This window comes from Podarcis erhardii (genome assembly GCF_964252035.2).
Source record: "Podarcis erhardii genome assembly, chromosome: 8".
Taxonomy (NCBI): Eukaryota; Metazoa; Chordata; class Lepidosauria; order Squamata; family Lacertidae; genus Podarcis; species Podarcis erhardii.
In genome coordinates, this window is record NC_138499.1 from 21836473 (window position 1) to 21856791 (window position 20319).

Consider the following 20319-nt stretch of genomic DNA (forward strand, 5'->3'; position numbering starts at 1 on the left):
TCTAGGTTAATCCAAATTGGGTTAGCAGTCACCATTTCATGGTGTATGATGGCTACACTTAGAATTCAAGAAACTGGTCCAGAATGGAATAAATTGAACAGTTTACTGAGGCCTGAGGAGAGGAAAGAGAGGTCATAGACCCCAGCTTCAGTTGTGGCCCACATGTTGCTGAACTCCAATTCCCATTGGCTGCAGCCAGCATGGCCCATGGTCAGGATAGTGGCAGTTGCAGCCCAGGCACATCTGGAGGGAGTCAGGTTTCCCACCTCTGCTCCCCACAATAATGAAACTGGAAAATTATTGGTGTGTCATTTGCTAAGGTTATGGTGCTTACGCCACCTATCTCATTATTAACCCCTTGACCGAGTTTGAGCTGAGTTCTAGATCCGACAGGTGTGTGCTCCTGGGTTTGTGGGTGCTCAGTGCACCTGCTGAGCTTTGCATGGATTGGGCTTTAGCAAGGTGGTACAAAAGCAAGCTGATGCAAATTAGGGGGGAGGACCTGTAGCTCACTGGTAGAGCAGCTGTCTTGCATGCAGAAGGTTATAGATTCAACCTCCAGCATCTCTAGGTAGGGTAGGGCTGGGGGGAAACTTGCTTCCTTAAAAAGCTGGGAAGGCACTGCCAACCAGCATGGGCAGAACTGAGCTAGATTGGCTAAAGGTGTAACTTCCTATGTTTCCAACACACTATTTATGTCTGTTTTCAGTGATATGCTTGAAGTCAACATGGCACTTCAGTGTATGTGTCACAACCCTTTCAGTGTGCCTTGGTGAGAATGGAACTCAATTCAGGGAGATGAGTATTTTCTGGGTCCACCACTCACTGAGCGAATTATGTGGCTTAAGTGACTGGGACCAGAAATACTCCTTTCCTGAACAACTTTAGATTGCTCATCCCCCTCCTTATATGTTGTTTGATGGGATACTGTCATGGGACACAGACCCTCTACAATCAAATGTGTTGTGTTGGTACATTCCACCCCCACCCCCACCCCCACCCCCAATGAATATACCAAGAATCCCTTGCAAATGAATGAATTACTGCCAGAACAGTCCGACGATGTGGAATTTTATTCCATCCATATACATGCATAGTAACAACATTTGTTGAGAAATTATTTCTATCAGAAGTAGAACATTATCTCTGTGATCACCAGTTGCAGTATTGCTACTTTTATATTTAAATATATCTTATAAATGAATTAGATTCATACTTGCAGCATTGAGTTAAGGTTTTCATTTTGACTGTGCCTTTCAAAAGATAAAACTGATAGATATGACCTCATTACTTACAATACTGCTTCCAGTAATTTTTGTTCATTCTTTATAAAGTATTGCATTTAACAGCAAAGGTTTAAAAATCGAGACAGAGATGCATCAGCAAAAGAAAATACAAGTACTATACAAGGGGGGAAATTGCCATCTTCATTTTAACGGACGTTTCGGGTTAAGAAAGTAGACAGAAACATACTGCTACATACAAATGCAAAGCCTAGTGACTAAGGTACTGTATCTGCTAAAATATAAAGTGCAAATTGAGCCAAATTCTTCTTTTTAATAAAAAAAATTGAAATTGAAATTTTAAGGCGAACTTTACAGCATAGTTGAAACGTTTTGCAAGTTATATTTTAGCATCTACATATATCTGCAATAGCATATAAGGGGGAAAAAATCAGGATACACAGGTGCTTTTGAAGCTATTTCTAAAATGCTTTTCCGTATAGTTTGTGACTATTTTCTTTAAAATCTACTATACAGTGCAAACCATATGTGCTACACAATAACTATACAATAACATTACAAATGACTTTAATATAAAGTTGTTGTTGTTTCTTTTTAAATAAAAAATAAACTACAGCTATGAATACTGCTGGTAAAATAAATTAATTGTTTTGAAAATGGCACCAAGAATACACTTTACTAATGGACTGTAATGGAAGTACACCTTTAAAGTCTTTAACTCAGCAATGATGAATTAAAGCCTGATTGTCCAGAAGTAATACAAACAGCTCTCTTTCAGACTCGTATGGAACAATATGCTAAACACAGGTACCAAAGGTGGGGCCAAATGCTTTCATTTGACGTGTTCTGCTGCGTGTGACGAGCAATAAAACTTCTTATGAGTTATAAAGTTTGATAGGTTGTTGAACTGGATGTCACACAGGCGGCAATACTTTCCACTGGTGGGTGCCTGAGTGGACCCATTCACGCCTTTTGCTATACTAGACAACTGTTCTTCTGCTGCAGGAATGGTTGGAGAGACGTTTTCATTGGCAGCTAAAACGTTATCAGAGGCCCAAGACGGAGATTTGTGCCCATCTTCATGCTGCTGGGTATTCTGGGAAATGTTCTCCTGCTGAGGGTTTGCCGCAGGCCTTTCCTCCTGTTTCAGTCCGCCGTTAACTATAACCATGCCTCTGTTTTTTGGCAGCAACGGCAGAGACTCTTTCTTCTGGACTGGGCACCCATTGGAGGGGGTCTGGCCCTTCAGGGAATCACCTTCTGCATTGGTACTTTGATCTGCATCGTTGTTGTGAACAGCAAGGGAACTAGAAATGTAATCACTTGGCTTTATTCCATAATATGGAGAAAGCTGGTCTGCTCCTTTAGCTTTCTTTATTGCTCCTGGATAAAGGCATTGTGGAAGAAACAAATGTTTGTTTTCTTCTTTTGTAGCAATGAGCTGGGCAGCTTCACTGAAGACCTTAAGTCCTTGAAGAGTTGCTAAGTGCGTAGAAAACAAGTTTCCATTGGGAGAAGGCTGTTTCGAGCTCCCGTTTTTCTCACATTTGATTATGCTCCGTTCGTAACTGACCTCGGGGCTGTTCCGTTCGCTCTCTGGATTTTGAAACACTTTGCCGTCAAGCTGCCCCATTTCGTTACGCTGATGCACAGTGACGGGGCAGAAATTCTGCTTATGCGCCAGGTAATTCTCTACCTTGTTAAAACTGATCTTGCATACTGTGCATTCGTGGTAGTCCAGCAACCTTTTGGGGGAAGCAGATGTCCTATCAGACTGGGACAAGCATTTTTTGCTGAGATCGATAGGTACGTCCATCTCCAAGCAAGAAACGGTGGAATGTGGCGTGTCGCACTTTGAGGCCGGGATGCATTTGTTGATGGACAGCGATGTTTCTAAGTGCTTTGAGACTATTCCTGGAAAGATATCGCAACGTGGGTGGTAGCACTCCCCGAGGCCATCTGTCGGCTCTTGAGAAGATGTGCATGGGTTGGGGAGATTAGCCACTTCAAGAAACCGCTGTTGGACCAGCTGTGGCCTCTGCTCTTGTTCCGGCAGGCACATCTCATACATCTTCCTTCGCTTGCGTGTGCGCATCGTCCTCTGCATGGCAGGCACTTTGTTGGAAGCAGACCTTTTCAAGGGAGGATCGTGACGTGTGGCACAATAATACTGCTTGTGGACCATATATGTTTCATGCCTACTGAAGGTAATATTGCAGGCTTCGCACGTGGTTTTGTTGGGATCACTTTCTCCTTCAATTAAAGGAGTAGTCGTTGAGTTCTTGCTATCGGAAGGTTTCCCGTTCATTTTCTCATCACTGTTGGCAGCACTAGCCAGCTTTTTCACCTGTGAGGAGAAGTCCTTTTCATGCCCCTTATTGTTTGGCCCAATCATGTCTAATACAGTGGAGGAGTTGATGCAGGAAGCCTGAAGGAGCTGATTCTCTGCGTCTGAAGTGTGAGGCGTACTACTCAAAATGTTGATAGAATTTTGACCATTGTTGGGGCTCACAGCCTCTGGCATTTTTTCTGAAACACTGCCAAAATCTGGTGACTTTGCCATTTGCTGCCATCGACTGCTGCAGTAATGCTTTTTGTGCACTAAGTAGTTGTCCAGGTTGTTGAATGTTATGTTGCACTCAAAACAGGTAGCTCCTTTTGGCATGAGCGGACTGTAAATGACGGGGGGATAATTGTTACTTCCATGCCTCAGTCTTCGGTGGACCAACTCGGACATTTTGGCTAAGATCTCAGAGGCCTGAGGAACAACGGTGATGTCCTGGGGGAAAGCAAACTGAGAAAGAAAAGGTCCCATTGGAAAAGAAGGACCCAGGTTAGGCTGGACTGGGGAGGACGCAAGCCTTGGGCTAGATGGCTCAGATTTTATTTTTGTGTAGGAAAAGCTTTGCTTATTTGTGACAGGCTGTGTTTCTGGCCTCTGATTTGGAAGGAAAAGGGGAGTCTTTTTTTCACATTTGTCGAGCTCGGTGTCAGAACTTGCATCCTTTGTCTGCATTGTCTTTTGGCTTTGGGAGCCGTCATTCCTGTTCAGCAGATCTGCAGTTGCCTGCAAAGTCTCTTCGTTGCCACTTGGAGAGTGTTCAGTATCACTTTCTCTCTGAAGTTTGTTGCCAGAGACATGTAGATCTTGGTGCTGCTGCAGCTCCCTCTGAGTTTGGAAGCCAAAATGGCAGTGTGTGCATCGAAAGGCAGCTTGAGTGAGATGTGAGAACAGGTGCTGATGGAAGTTAATCACGGAGTCTGCGGTGTAGTTGCAAACTGTACATTTCAGGCTAGAACCGGAGGGAAGAAATTCTTCCATTTTTACTCCTGTGAAAGGGGTAAGAACAAAAAAAAACAAAACCAACAAGTTAATTTGAGTCTTTTGACCACCAGAATATATTTAACAGAAAGCAATTACTAATCCTTATAAGCTTACTTCTGAATTTTATAATGCACACTTCACATTCCTAGGGCAGTTACAAAAGTGTGTGTGTAGATACATAGATATGAATGAGATGTGAGTGTCTTAGTGAGTGCTTACTAAGCTAGTCATAGCAGGTTACCCATGGGCCCTTTCTGCTAGCCAGGCTGAATAAGGCAGAAGAACACCCAGAAGAGCATTGCTAGATGGCACTCAGTGGATATCTTTCCTTTGCTGCCATCACAACCACAGGACATTATTGAAACTGGACTTTTACCTATATTTGGCCAGATTCACACGGGGTTTTCCACTACCTGCATTCAGGCTGCGTTATTGCCCCCAATAAGATGAACAGGCTGTGTCTTGTGGGAGAAGGCTTGAGAGCAATCATGGCAACCACCCAAGCCATGTCTGCATCATATAAACCAGTTAGGGTTTCAAGAGAAGTGTTGGCCATGCCAGCAGAAAACTCCCTAACGACTCTTATGATGAATCCCTTAAATTCCATCACATACACCCCGTCACCCAGGGGCTCACAATCCTGATATGTCCACCACCCCAACAGCAGAGAGAAGCAGCAGATGAAAGCCTAAACCTAAGTAGATTTTTTTTTGGCCACGACACGTGGACCACAGAAATTACCCACTCCCAAATCACCCACATGCTGGTCTGTACAGAACACTATGTGGTGGCTGGCCATGTGGCGACATTCTGTGACCATGAGTCACACCAGGACAAAGGACATTCAGCATGGACTTTTGAGACCCTCTCTCCTTCATCCCAGACTCTAAGCCTGGCAGTCTTCAAGGCAAGGTCCGACCCCACCTTTATCAGCCTTATGGGGATAATAGCATGATGCTATGCAAACAGCTTATCTCAGTGACAGCACCAGTCCCAGGACTACCATTTAGTTAAGGCTTAAGTTCTGACATTCATATCACCTAACAAGCATCCGTCATATCATGAATGGCTTTTGCCTCGTCTGATCTTCCCATTTAGTTCAGAAAAAGGTAGGACAGTTGTGATACTTTAATATCTTAAATAGAACAGGTGATTACTGCAGCATAAGCCAGTAATCACTGAGTTGAGTGCTTGTGGCTTCACCTTTTTTACAACTTCTCATGGGCACGTTGCTAAAAAGGAGGAAAAAAAGAATTAAGTTTGAAATGTCTTAAGGAAAGCTGACTCCAGTGGAGCAAATATTTCACTTACCACTGTGAGAATTCAGATGAATTTCCAGGGCCCTTGCGTTAGAGAAGCTTTTGGTGCACTGTGGAAAAGGGCAGATGCTGGATATCTGCTGAACGCTGTCGTCATTCTCCTCCGAAAGCTGAGCTCCTTCTCGTTGCCTCCCGCTGCAGTAGTACATGAGGTGAGCCTGCAGATTTCTCTCGCTCCGATACCAAATGCCACAAGATTTGCAGGGGAATATGTCCTCTACAAGGGAGGGGGGGAAACAAACCAGGTGTGAGTAAGCCATAGTTTACTCCTGCCGACAAGCCTTAGTCCAACAAGTTTAAGCTGCCTGATCTTCTTATTTTAAAAGTACCCATTTAACAGCAGGGTGGCAGCAGAGTGCATGATTAATAAACAACACATAACAGCTCAAAAGAAACCAGGTGCGAGAAGTAATTCCTCACCCCCTCTTTTGTTTCGTTGTAAATTCTGGGTCTGGGCATCAATACGAAATATACACGGCTCACTTATCTAACAATTATCTTTCATGTTCTCTGCAGTTGGAGTCAAGAAAACAGGTACGCAGCCTGTGTGTATTATACATTCATGTATTTTCTTTCCCTCTCCCCTGGTAGCCAGATTAGGGAACCATTCAAGTGGAACCTCAATCAGAAAATATTGTGTAAAGTTTTTCCCAAGGAAACAAACAAACAAACAGGTCATTGGCTGTGAGAACGGTAGAATTTAGTTGAAGAACTTAATCCTCCATTGACGGGAGGGGGTCAAAGATTAAAAGCAGGAACTTAACACATACACAAACCTAGCATGCCAAGGAAAAGGCTAAGCCAAGATCCTTTCACCGATATCTGGTTTTCTAAGCAGAGGGAGTGATTTATTTGGGAGAGCATTCAATCATAAAGCGTACCTGCCAGCACGATGCGGCCCAAATCCAGGATGCCATCTTCTGGGTCCACACTCCCAGGGGAGTCATGTGAGCCCCCAAAAAGCACATTTGGGGGGCAGTGATCTTGTGTGGCACCTTAAAATGTGAGGGTTTTTTTGGTGCCAAGCCCCCCAAAAGTGGAGCCTGAAATTGCATGAGATTATGGCAGTCATTTTGGCTGCTGTTCTCTCACAAGAAAAAATGGAATGTCACATTTTTTCCGGGGCAGATGATTCTGCAGTCTCATCTGCATAAATACAGCTTAGGACAGTGGTAGCCAATGGTGTGTCCTCTAGATGTTACTGAACTCCAACTCCCATCATCCTTGACTATGCTGGCTGAGTCTGATGGGAGTTGGCATCCAGAAAAATGGCACCACGTTGGCTACCCATGGTATAGGAACCTGGTAATCTGTGGTTTTTCGTGGCTTGAAAGCCTATGCTGGTGAATTCAGAGAAATCCTAAGCCCAACAGATAGGTGTTGTTAATGTGATGTGGTAAGAATATCACAATGTTTAAATAATGGTTTAGATATAAATTGGACTAGTGCACTCACTGTTGACAATAGCTGTAGGCAAAATGGATGCCATAGCGGCTTGTTGAGGGAGCAATTGTATCGAGTCCAACAATCGAGCAGGATACATCCCCTCGGTAAGAGTCATCTGACTGGCAGCTTGTAGCCTTGAGTCAAAATCCACAACGAAGGCAATGAGTTCTTCACCCTCGGCAATGGCTTTTGTTGTCGTGCACCAAAGCTGGCCTCCTGTGCAGAAAACATACACAAAGACAGAAATGCTTAACAGGCAAATATTATATTGTGCAGCACCGTGTTCTGCTTAGGGGAGCTGCATTTTGCTGGGGAAAGATGGAAACCCGTTGCCTTTAAGGCTCTCTTTCTGTTTTTACGGGAGTGTTGTGCCATGCTTAGAATCATAGAATCATAGAGTTGGAAGAGACCACAAGGGCCATCGAGTCCAACCCCCTGCCAAGCAGGAAACACCATCAGAGCACTCCTGACATATGGTTGTCAAGCCTCTGCTTAAAGACCTCCAAAGGTTGAGACTCCACCACACTCCTTGGCAGCAAATTCCATTGTCTCAAACGCAACACTAGGCAGTGGACATTCCTAGAATGTCAGTATAGATATATATTTGTTTTCATTGGTTGCTATCCAGCCTGACTTTTTGTTCAACTTCCTCTCCATTCCACAAACCATATTACTATCTGTATTCGCATGTATTAAGTAAAATATTTGTGCATTCCAAGGGACTATCCATAAGCAAACAAACAGTACCCCAATGCAAAACATGGTTCAGATACCCTCATAAAGTCATTTTTAATGCTTGCTGGGATTTGCTGCCATCTGTCTCCAGGGGGAATCCTTTATGCAATAATATACATGCATCATTGCATTGGCTGTCCCAATGCCCACTGAACTTCCTGTTCAGATATGACAAAGATGTGTTTCATAAAGCCCTATTCAAACAGCGGAGCTTGGCTTAAAAGGAAAACTTTCTTCAAAGAGTGAGATATACTATAGCTCTGTGCTGCAAGTGTCACGTGGGAAAGCATTAAAAAGAAAATTAACTATGCAAGTAATGCACTAATGTATTTGAATGTGATAGTGAATGCTCATTTATTTAACATGTTTAGACAGGCAGAGCACTTATATTTGTGTTATCTCTACTCTCAGGCCTAGATACATATCCAGTACAGTTATGGCTAAAATAATGTCAAAAACTTTACATGTTATAAAGCTTTTTTCTGTTATAGGTTTTGTATATATAGCAAAAGCTATATGCTGTATTAATTAGGCAAGAAAAAAGGCGCGCGCACACACAAACACAACTGGGTACCCATTTTGATAAGTAATATTGCTGTGTTTATCTTTCAGCATAACTGCCTTTTCAACTACACTTCATTCCCCCCCCCCTCCTCAAAGAGATTACAGTTTTAAAACAACTTGTTGCAAAAATCTGGTGGAAGAGATAACAACAGTGTATGATATGCAACAGCTAAATAGAAGAATTAGGACATTGTTTTGGAGGAATCTTGGACAATTAATTAATCCAGTCCTATTAGCTTTCAAAGATGAGAAAACAAAACAGCATCACTCAGAATATGTTTAAGAGGGGGAAACCAAGGCAGGGCTTCTAGACCACAAAGTGATGCAGAAGTTTCAAAGCAGAAAAAACTTTTCTCACATTCACTCTTTGCTAGGAATGCAGCAGGATTTGGCCACAACTACTGGAACCAAATGTATTATGGCCATTATAATCCAAAGATTTTGAGCACTCCAAGTACCGAAAGCTACTTTCACAGTGGCAATTTATTTCTGGGGGTGGGGGTGGGGAGCCAAATTCTTAGGGAAGTCTTGAAAGCAGAAAAAATAATGCAGAATAAGAAAATGCTGACAATTTAGTTACTTCAAATCATTTACTGTAATTGCTGAATTATTATGTTTCTTTCATGCACGGAATACACACAACCCTGAATAAGGACAAAAACATGCTCTATGAAGCCCTGAACATTTATAGCGCGGGTGTTAAGTTTTCAAATTATTCCGCTAAAATAAGTTATGTTTCCATATTGATGCTAAGCAGTTTATACTGTTGGTGAAAAATTTCATCAAGTGGTACAACTCCGGGTCTCAAGAGAAAGGCTATACACCAGTGCTAACACAGGCTGAACGCTCCGTCACAGTGTGAATTTTCAGTTTATTTTTAATTTTTTGTTTTAATCAAAAGACCACACACACACACACACACACACACACACACACGATAGACAATAGGAGGCTCCTGTATACCTCTTTTGTGGTATGTTTTCTTGCCTGGCTGCTCAGTGATGGTCTGTATGGAGCTACAATTCGACATACTGTGCTGGGTGCTTCATAGAATCATCGAGGGCCTACCTATTACTTGGGTTTGTTTATTTATTTATATTAGATTTGTACGCTGCCCTATGCCCACAGAGCAGTCCACAACATAATTCCACCCTCCTTGAGTTAGGATCCTTCTTTTATTTGGTGCTTTCCATCTGCCCAGCATTTTGTCATTATTTCGAAAACCAGGCATCAAGGCTGGGGTTGGCACCTGAGATCGCATCTCCTGTGCATTTAAACAATCTGAAACAATGAGATAGGAAGCAGCAACTCTGATTCTTATTCTATAGGTTCTCTTCCTGCCCCCCCCCAATACACACACTTCTGCCCCTCCTGTATTTCTGCTTTAGTCATCAAGTGGGAAATGAGGGTGGGGAAGGAACAGGTGGAATGGAGTGGGGGGGGGGGAGAAACAGCTGCTGCTTTTATTGCTTCAAAGGGCATGATCTCAGAGTAGGCACTGGCAAACTTGAGGCAGTAATTAATTCAGTTTGCATCACATGGAAGTGCTATATTTGGATACCATTCTTCTCTCTTCCTTCCACTCTGGTTTTTTTTTTACCCCTTTGGTGTTCCACCGGTGCGACTACCACCTTTTCAGAATAAACAACTTTTAAAATAATCTGTACAAAAGGTGGCCCAGCCTGCCTGTTTTCTGTAATGTTTATGAGCTGGGCTCTTGTGGAAACAGATCTGGTTCCTAACAGGAAGCTTTTAAACGACCCTCATAATTGCTGTCAGAGCTGCAGCAAATTTGCACTGTAAATTCTGAAAGTAAAGAACAAAGTCACAGTTCAAATTTGATTTTTTTTATAATGGAAATTCATGCTTCTGTTACAATAATCAGTTGCCTTAAATATCGCTGAATCTTGCCAATGTTTCCACATTCTTTTTATTATTATTTCTGGAATCGGTGCCTGCAGAATGTCATGCAGACTTTTGCCAATAAACTCTAATTAAGATTAAAACAAGTCCATTGGAAAAGATCCCATCATTTGCAAACATGATAAACAAAAGAAGCACTCCCTGTCAACTGGAACCATTCAATAATCTAACAGTAACTAGGCTATAACACTGACAAAGGTTCGATTATATTGTATGGCCTTACCTATAAGGTACTGTATAAGAAAAATGTATCTCATGTAAAAGCACATAACTTCAGCCCTGCTAGCTGAAATCCATGGCAAACTCTGGCATAATGGCAAAAACTCTGGTTAATAACTATAGAATGCACTGCAAAAAAACAAAACAATCTATGAGATGCACTATGATTGATGCAGATTTATTTTTTTTTGGTAACAAGAAAATGCAAGCAGGAGAGAGCTGTAAACCACAGAACTATACCAGACTCTTCAAAATAGGAACCTGGCTCAGCATAATATATATATGTGGGAAATGGAGGCAATGAAACCCTTACTCAAGAGATCGAGAAATATGCACATTCTGATCCAAAACACGTTAGAAAAGGACAGCTTAGTTTACACGGCGGCCTGGTCGCTTCTTGAACTGCAAGTTACGGGCATAGCTCCATGTGGCTAGTGGTTTGTGTGAAGCAACACTACACAGTTCTGCAGCAGTTCCAACCTTTGTGATGCAGCACAGTTCAAAGGGGTGCAACTACGTGACAAAACGCAAAAGGATTGTCATTTCAGGGTTCATTGTCTAAACTGGCAGATAAGATGTACTCATTGGTCCTCATTTTCACATCTTGTGCCCAATTCAGAGGCTTCTCTTACAGGGATGGGAGGTGCATTTTGCACAAGAAAAGGTTTCCCCCGTGAAATCTATGCTGGGGCCATCTTGCCTGTACAACCATCACGCAAAGCTGTCCCCAACACTGGACTCCACAAGGAAGGCTGCTTGCACAGTAGCACATGCAAAACTGTGTGTGGAATAAAGTATGGACCAGAAGTACAGTGGTACCTCGGGTTACATACGCTTCAGGTTACAGACTCCGCTAACCCAGAAATAGTGCTTCAGGTTAAGAACTTTGCTTCAGGATGGGAACAGAAATTGTGCTCTGGAGGCGCGGCAGCAGCAGGAGCCCCCATTAGCTAAAGTGGTGCTTCAGGTTAAGAACAATTTCAGGTTAAGTACGGACCTCCGGAACAAATTAAGTACTTAACCCGAGGTACCACTGTATTCTGTTTGCAGTCACTGTAACTGACAAGGACGATGTAGCAAACATGGTTACAAATAAAAACAAGAACCTATTCTGACAATGCCTCCTCCCTCATTTGCAATTAATTCCTACAGATAATTTATTGAAACAATTCACCTGTATTTGCAATTTTGATACTATTTGCTTGCTTTAAGAGTAATCCAAAATGCAAGGACTGCATACAGTCATTGCTTTTAAAAGAGCATTCCCTGCTGTCTCCAGTTGGGAAGTTTCCCTTCAAAATCAGTAGTGCCATATGGCTTCCGATTAGTCCATCTATTGCTTTTATCAGCACCGGCATTCCAGGGGGAATTGCTAAAAATAGTCTAACTTTCCTCCTAAGACAAAGGCAGTGGCAAAATACAAGACAGACCCGCTTTCCTGGAATTTGGGTATCTTAGAGACAGAGTCAGTTCTGGATCTCTTCTGTCTTGATGGTTGTATGAATTCACACTCCACCCTATTGCACAAACCGTGCTTTGATATGCTACTTGAAATGGGACTCTTGCCATGTGGGCATATGATATATAGATGCTTACCAAGAAAAAGTTGCTCTTGAAATTCTGTTTGGTTGATATTCATTCTCAGCAAACAGCCTACTGCGCAAACCAAGTTATTCAGATTCCTCCCTCCTCCCTTCTGCTTCTAATTTGTGTGTGTAATGCCTTCGACTGTCACTGCGGTAGAAGCAGAAGTGTCCATTTCCTGTGTACATATGTTTTTGTGAAGGAGGGTCAGAAGAGTATCGGAGCTCATTGAATCGACAACTTGCATTAGTCTACAGACTTAAAATGACACCCAGGCACAGCCAGACTCACTGCAATCTGAATTAATAGCTTCTATTTTGTGAAAAATATTTTTTTTTAAAAAAAAGCAGCCCTGAGAATAATATGTTTATTTGCATTCACGCCTTTTTAAGTATTTAAAGGGAATTCACAAACCCACAATCAGATATTTCCCATGGGGAGGTGAGTGCCTTCTTTCGACTAGCTAGAACAATGTCCCCGTGCCAAAGAACATCCCAGTTAATACCCACTAGGTGCGAGTCCGGATTGCCGGGTTTTGACATTAACAGAGAGCGTATATCTATATGTAGCCACACTGTTTAATAAGGAGGGGGGAAATATAATAAATTCAAATCCAATACTGTTGAAATTCTTGACAGTAGAGTAGTGCAAGGAATAGAACTTATAAATTATGTGTGCCCCTTTTTTGAAAAATGCTTTGGAGGTTTCTTTGTGCATTTGCAAATACAGTAGGAATATGAGGTATTGTGTGGTTCCTTCTGCACAGTACCTGATAAAAGAATAAAGAGCTTTGACATATTCTTAAAACAATAGAGGAATTAAAGAGAAACAATGGGCCAGCTGCTTCATTAATACAATCAAAAGGGAGCCCAGCGCAGAGGAGTCCAGATAATTAAGCACTACTCTTTTAGACCTTCTTTCTATAATAAAATTGCTTAAAAATTTATTAACTACTTCACAGTTGTTAGATAGATCTGTGCACTTGTTTATTTGGGTTGATTAATGCCTTTTCAGTATTCTCCAACATGCCAACTCATGGTTTATACAAGTTTTTGAATAAAATAATGTAAGGAAAAAACCGATAGGGATCTGCACCATACACAGCAATAAATCAAAGGCATTTTGTGAACAGTCTTTCCTGTTGCTAAACAATTCTCAACATTTTTCACTTGTATATGTACCTCCTAAATATTCCATGGGACATCTGTTCCCCCCTCCTCCATATATTTATCTGAATGGCCCATTCACATAGAGGATATCAGCAACAGTTCATGTAAATTCACACTTCTATGAAATTAATGGAGAGGGTTTGCTGTATTACATTAGGATTAATGAGATGATATCCCATAATTTCCCAGTAATTTTTCCTTGTTTACAATCAAAGGATGCTGTCAAATGATACTCAACCTCTAATCTTAGCTCCTGCATATACAAACTCTACCACCTTTTAGTGGCAGGCGATGTAGAAACTGGTATGATTATGCTCTGTCCAGCACAGCGCCATTTGTCTCTCACATGCCCGATGACAAATCCAACATATTTATTAGTATACTGTAATGGAAATATTATTACTACGCATGTGTGAAGCAAGATGAAAAGGACCACGCAACATAGTATTGTAGAATGGATTCACTCTTATTGTGCTGATCACCTTTGAGGTAGAAGAACTCCATTTTTATTCTTTGCACTATAAATACTCAATCATGCGTTCACACATTAAGAGAACAAACTGCCTTTTCTTATTTTTATTGTGGACGTGGGCTCTTCTGTGCTACCAGTTTTCAGGTCAGCAGCAAGGCAGTCAAGCAGGCACACTGGGCCTCAAAACCAGTAAGATGCTTGCTTGGATGCAAGGGAATGGGTACAGGCCATCAGGGATTTAGCTTGTTTCCTGAACAGAAACTCCTCCAAACAACATCTCAAGTGTTACTCACATAGACATGGTTGGTGCACGTTTGAACAGCAAAATGACATGTAGTGCTACAACTCAGCAAAGGTAAACAAAACAGCCATGGCATGTTCATAACTCTCACACATGCTTCTCTGGATCATGACCTTGATTTTTTTTTTTTTTACAAGAAGAGAGAGAATAGACTTAATTCAGGAATCCATTTTTCAAACTGTTTGTCGCACATGGCTAAGAAAACACAAAAGTCTCGTATTTGTCATTTTACAAGTTCTTTATTTGGATGCAAAGGGCTGCCTGTTGAAAAAGGTACGTCTTACCACTGCCCAGAAACCCGCCGTGCATAATACTGAAAAGTAGCTTGACAAAATGAGTGGAAGTTGCCTGTCACTAAAGAGGAACCAAAATATCTTGCCACGTGTCTTCTAACCTAGTTGGCAGGCTATCTTTTATGATTATAAGGATTTGAGTCTGTGTCTTTCATGTGAGTGCTGGAGTGTAGTAATTAATGTAAAGTTCCACTAGATAGAGACATAAACTACATCAGTGCTCAGAAGAAGGGAATAAAGAATTCGCAGGGAAAAAAATAATGTGATAAATTTTATTTGCCTTTCCCCCTTGATTGAGCTGTCACAGCTTATTTACCACAGGGGGAGATAGTTAAACTCGTATTCTTAGAAGTTCTGTGCATCTTAAGAGGCTTATAGGTTTCCTTCTGGGACCTTAGTTCAAATCCTGAGCTAATCGGAGTCAATACACATCTTTCTATTAGGAGGTTGTAAAAATAAAATAAAATAAAGTCTGGTGTGAAATCTCTCCTAGAGGACCAGTGTCCAGACTACAAAACTATTAAATATTTGGCACAAATATCAACCTTTGCTTTTAAGCAGCTGAACTCAAGGGGCGAAATCCTCCCACGTCTTCCAAATTTAGGCCTCCTGGTTGGGATTGAAAAGTGACCTTGTTCTGCAAACAGTCAGAAGATGTAGCTTCTTCATTTATCTAACTCAGGGTTGGCCCTCCAGATGTTGTTAGACTCCAACTCCCATCAGCCCCAGCCAGCGTGGCCAGTGGTCAGAGATCATGGGGACTGTAGTCCGGCAGCTACAGCTTCCCCACCCCTGATACAACAACTATGCTGAAGGAAGTGTTTTTCATGACATCCTTGCGCTGGGTTGGCATGATTTCTTGCAAGTGTGGATTAAATAGCAACTGCTGGGGTTTAGAACTCAGGCTCCAGGCACTTTGATAACCAAATACTTGGATTGTTTTTATATAGGTGTGCCCCAAGTGACCACATTTGTCATTACACCTGTGTTGTTGTTTAGTTGTTTAGTCGTGTCCGCCTCTTCGTGACCCCATGGACCAGAGCACGCCAGGCACTCCTGTCTTCCACTGCCTCCCACAGTTTGGTCAAACTCATGCTGATAGCTTCGAGAACACTATCCAACCATCTCGTCCTCTGTCGTCCCCTTTTCCTTGTGCCCTCAATCTTTCCCAACATCAGGGTCTTTTCTAGGGAGTCTTCTCTTCTGATGAGGTGGCCAAAGTTTTGGAGTCTCAGCTTCACGATCTGTCCTTCCAGTGAGCACTCAGGACTGATTTCCTTAAGAATGTACAGGTTTGATCTTCTTGCAGTCCATGGGACTCTCAAGAGACCTGTACACCTGTACCCTCTTCCATATTGGAAATACATTTTTTACAATGCCTGGAAGGAAAACGTCACTAACTGTGCCCTTGAGCTGGCCCATGCATTTAAACAAAGACAGCAAAGGAATCTACGTTTCTCAAAATAAACGTGAAAGCACTTAGGAACATGGGAGGTTTCCATGCACACCGCAGATCTTTCCTGTGCAAGAATTAATTAGATTGAAACAAATGTTTTTTGTACCAATCAGGCATTTTCTACTTAAAACTGTAAGTTATAAGCATCTGATACGAAGAAAGGGATGCCTCTATAGTTAGATTTTGTGCAGCACCAAGCAGATTTGGCTTTATTCTTCCTCTATCATCTCCTGAAACAACCTTTATTACAATGAACAGCATACACTAAGCAATCTACAGGTGCACAGGGCCTGCCTAGCTGAATCCCTGCATGGTCAGCAGGATTTGTAAATGACCAAGGAAAATGTGTTTGCATACCCCCTTCAGGCAAGCTGTCAAAAATCAGGCTGCAGCTGATAAACTGATTATAAAGCTGCTTAAGACTTTGCTTGTAAACAGAAGCATTTATCAACTAATAATTTGCAATAAACTGACGTAACTCCCAGCTGAGCCCCAAACTGTAATTGTCTCTACCATCTGCCTATTAAAATACCATTCTTCATCACGATGCAGGAGCAGACGGGGGGAAATATCTAGCAACTATGTAAGATACTGGCATGTTACGAATAATCCGTGCAACAATCCGATCCGATTATAACTAATAGGTGCTATAGTATATACCCTTAACTTCCCTTGCTGGGTGGTATTTATTTCCTGAGTACAAAACATGCTTCTTAAGGGAGAAAAACAACAACATTGTAGTCCTCTCACCATATCAACATTTCTCTTTTAGTCAGTCTGCAGGAATGTTGTAATAGAAGGTGCCTTCAAGGACAAGTCTGAAAAGAAAGTTCTCTACATTTCAGACTGTTTGTTTGCTTTAGCATTCTCCATATATTTGCCTCTGAGCCATGCATATGTTCCAGTTGGATGCCACTAAACTATTTTGCATGGGAAACTATTGCCATAGCTGTCAACTTACAGATTTGAAAATAAGGGACCAGCAGCCTTGAAAATAAGGGACCAGTAGCCAAAATAAGGGACCTGCAGCCTCACCTGTTCCAGGCACTCCAGTCTTCCTGTCCTCCTGCATTCTGGTCAAACTCATGCTGGTAGCTTCGAAAACACTATCCAACCAACTTTGTAACCAGAGGTTGAACTGAATAGAATCTGAATCACATGCACCACAAGGCCTATGCAGCCTCAACTTAAGATGGCTCCCCGGCCTGGCTTTGCACTGCAAAGTTTGCAGCAGCACGTGCAACAAAATGGCGTCCAGCATTCAAAAACCCCTTCAGCTTGCATTAACTAGCCGCACACAAGGCATTCAAGCTCCACCCCCCAGTCGTTCTTAGACTTCTTATTGGGTGAGCAACACAGCCAAGCAACACAGTTGGAGCCTCCCTCCTCCCTGGCCGGCAGGGAGGGAGGGAGAGGAGCTGCTTCCTTTGAAATTTAAGGGACATCATTTAAGGGACACTTAAGGGACATCTATCAATAAGGGACAGCAGCGGGACATGGCGCTGGAATAAGGGACTGTCCCTTCAAATAAGGGACACTTGACAGCTATGCTATTGCTATAAGTTTATGGCAAGCTGAATCAGGCTATACTGCCCTCTGTGAAGTTTTGCCCACTTTTAAAACTGAATCATAAATTGTGTCAGTTTCAATGCCATTGAATCTTTTTTTTAAAAAAAAAAACACTGACGCAAATACATTTGGGTAGTCTAATAATCTCTTAGCTGTTTTTAATCATCTACAAGTCACAGCAGTTTTGACAGCTGTTGCACAGTTGGGCCAGGAGGCATCCCAATGTCAAACATGCCTTCCTTTGTTGTGCCTGAAAGGTATAGCAAGCGTCAGGAACTACGGTGCACAACCGAGTTGTGGATGAGGCTCATTCCCTACAAATATTTGTTATTAATTTCAAATCATCAAAAATTTTGGATGGCAAAAAATTCTTTCATTTATTTATTTTATTTATTTATTTCATTTACACCCCTTCAAGGAGCTCAAGGCGATGCACATGCTTCCATTTTATCTTCACAACAGGCCTGTGAGGTAGGTTCCGCTGAGACACAGCGACCGGCCCATGGTCACCCAGTTGACTTCATGGCTGAATGGGGATTTGAATAATTGAACTTTCCCTCTGCTGGTTCCTCTCCTGTCAAGGTTTGGGCTTAGGACATGCCTGCCTCAACGACATGGATGTGAAATCTTACGGGGCTGGAAGCAGTGGGTAAGGGAAGGGGGTTTGGGCAGGAGGAGGGGGGAATAATTGGCAGAAGAGGTTAATTAAGGGTTTCAGACCTTAAAGGAAGGGTGCTCCCATAGGCAAACACTTCTCTTCAAATGCTTGTGTTGGCCTTGATCCTGTGAACAGCCATCTCCTTCCCTCCCCATCCTTCTTGTGGGGTGTGTGGGTGTTGTTGTTTATTCCCTCTGTTCCAAAACTCACTCTTCTGTTTCACAACTATTTTATATTACAACTTAAATGTATTTCTGGCGACCTAATGTAATACCATGTAATAGAAATAGGAAAACGGCATGGCTACAATTTTGGTGAACTTAAGTATACAGGATCCAGAATTCCCTGCTCCGTCTGCTTCAAATAATTCATTCTTTTTCATGTCCCAAGGATATTATTTCAGGAGTTTATATTCCAGGCTTTTTGTACGACATTTCAGGCAGGCAGTGAGCATCAGGAAAGGCAGTTCTGCCTTGAAGAGATACCTCAAAGGGTCAACTCTTGTTCCACGGGGGGACAGTGTGAATGCAGCCATTCATTCTGATGAGCCACAATGGAACTTTGCAAACTGTTAAGTGTACACATGTGTGTCTTTGAAGCTGTACAAGGTATTATTACCCTGTGTGTAGCACGCTGCCTGTGTCCATCAAATCCTTTAATTTATGCTTCCTGAAGTTCAAGTTTTCTTTACGGGGGAGGGAAAGTGAGAAGGAAATTAGCATCCATATGGAAACAGAGGTGCAGAAAAGAAGCAATATTTTTTTAGCATGACAGTGAGGTGGTTTCCTCCCCTCTCCCCCCTTTTTCTTTTCTAGCCTTATTGATAGCATAAATTAATCAATGATTTGCGTTTGCTGTTGCTACAGCTCTCCATGTTGGAGCGAATCCCTGCCAAAAACACAGTTTGTCCCATGTGCAGCAAAACCAGCCAGATGGTGCAGGGGAGGGCTTATTCTCCTTACATTAACTTTTCAAAGATAAAGCATTTGATAGCCGCACAAAAAATAGCAGTTAAGCTGTCAGAACGAAGCCATCAACTTATTCAACTTCCAAAAATTGCAGGATGTCTGGAAATACAGTTTGTGGTCTGTAGACTGGTGGAGATATAATCTCCCAAATTACTCCCTGACCAGTTGCTTTGTTTGTTTGTTTTAACACCCCCACGTCCCGAAACGGTGTGAGGGCTAAGTTGTTAAATGAAAATAATACATTGCTATGATAGGCTAATAAGAATAATTTGATTTTTGCTCTTTTCCTTATAAGCAATTTGCATATATTCAGAGTTTAGCAAGGACTTTCAAGCAGTCAACATCGGGGGGAAATGCTCTCCGTTTATAACACAACAACCAACATTTGGAGAGAGAAAAATAACCGGATTGCCTGCAGATGGCATCCTATGCATATAATGAGTGCTTCTGGTATGAAAACGGAGAGAGAAGCTATTATTTATTTAATTTAACACTACACTGAACGTTTACTTTGTTGCCCATACAGTTGATAAAAGTGAGAGATTTCAGAGTCTAATTAAGCACTCTTGCAGATCCTTCTGTACTAAAAAAATAAAATAAAAAATCCCAAGGCTGATTACTTGTTTGTTTGCTTTACTAGCACATTTAATCAAAATGAATCTCAACTACAAGCCTCAAGATTCCAGCAGGATAACATGTCAGCCTTAAACTCATTTACTTGGAAGTAAGTTGCAGTGGCTTTCAGCTGGACTTTCCCTTAAGTCAGTGTGCTTAAGGCAACAGCCTGTGCTAGCAAAGTGTCAGAGGTGTGTTGCTGCTACGATGTCGTAATGGGGGGAATATTAGCCTGGGGGTTATTAAAGTATTACAAAAAGAACCAAGGTGGATAAAAATCTTATTTTCCTGTATTCGTGGTGCAGCTGGGTATTTATTTATTTTTTGACCCTGATTTAATGGCCTCGTGCCCACCTCCTTCCTCAAGATGGCCTAATGTATTATTTTATTTATGTCAAAAGTATAATTTTATTTAGTGATCTCTGGTCTGATTTCCAGCTCTGACTACTTTTCAAGACA

At 41.9% G+C, this 20319-nt stretch overlaps 1 protein-coding gene across 11 annotated transcripts in view; it reads right to left on the reverse strand.

Annotated features, from left to right (window-relative positions):
* Window positions 1-1055: 1055 nt before the first annotated feature.
* ZFPM2 (zinc finger protein, FOG family member 2) overlaps window positions 1056-20319 on the reverse strand; it is a 465402-nt gene continuing 446138 nt past the window's right edge. For all 11 annotated transcript variants that reach the window (XM_081874028.1, XM_081874031.1, XM_081874026.1 and 8 more), the window contains 3 exons: window positions 7344-7550; window positions 5881-6105; window positions 1056-4574 (listed from right to left, as the gene is read on the reverse strand). In XM_081874028.1, coding sequence (XP_081730154.1) covers window positions 2077-4574; window positions 5881-6105; window positions 7344-7550 — 2930 coding nt within the window. In that variant the 3' untranslated portion in view covers window positions 1056-2076. The remainder of the gene's footprint in view (window positions 4575-5880; window positions 6106-7343; window positions 7551-20319) is intronic.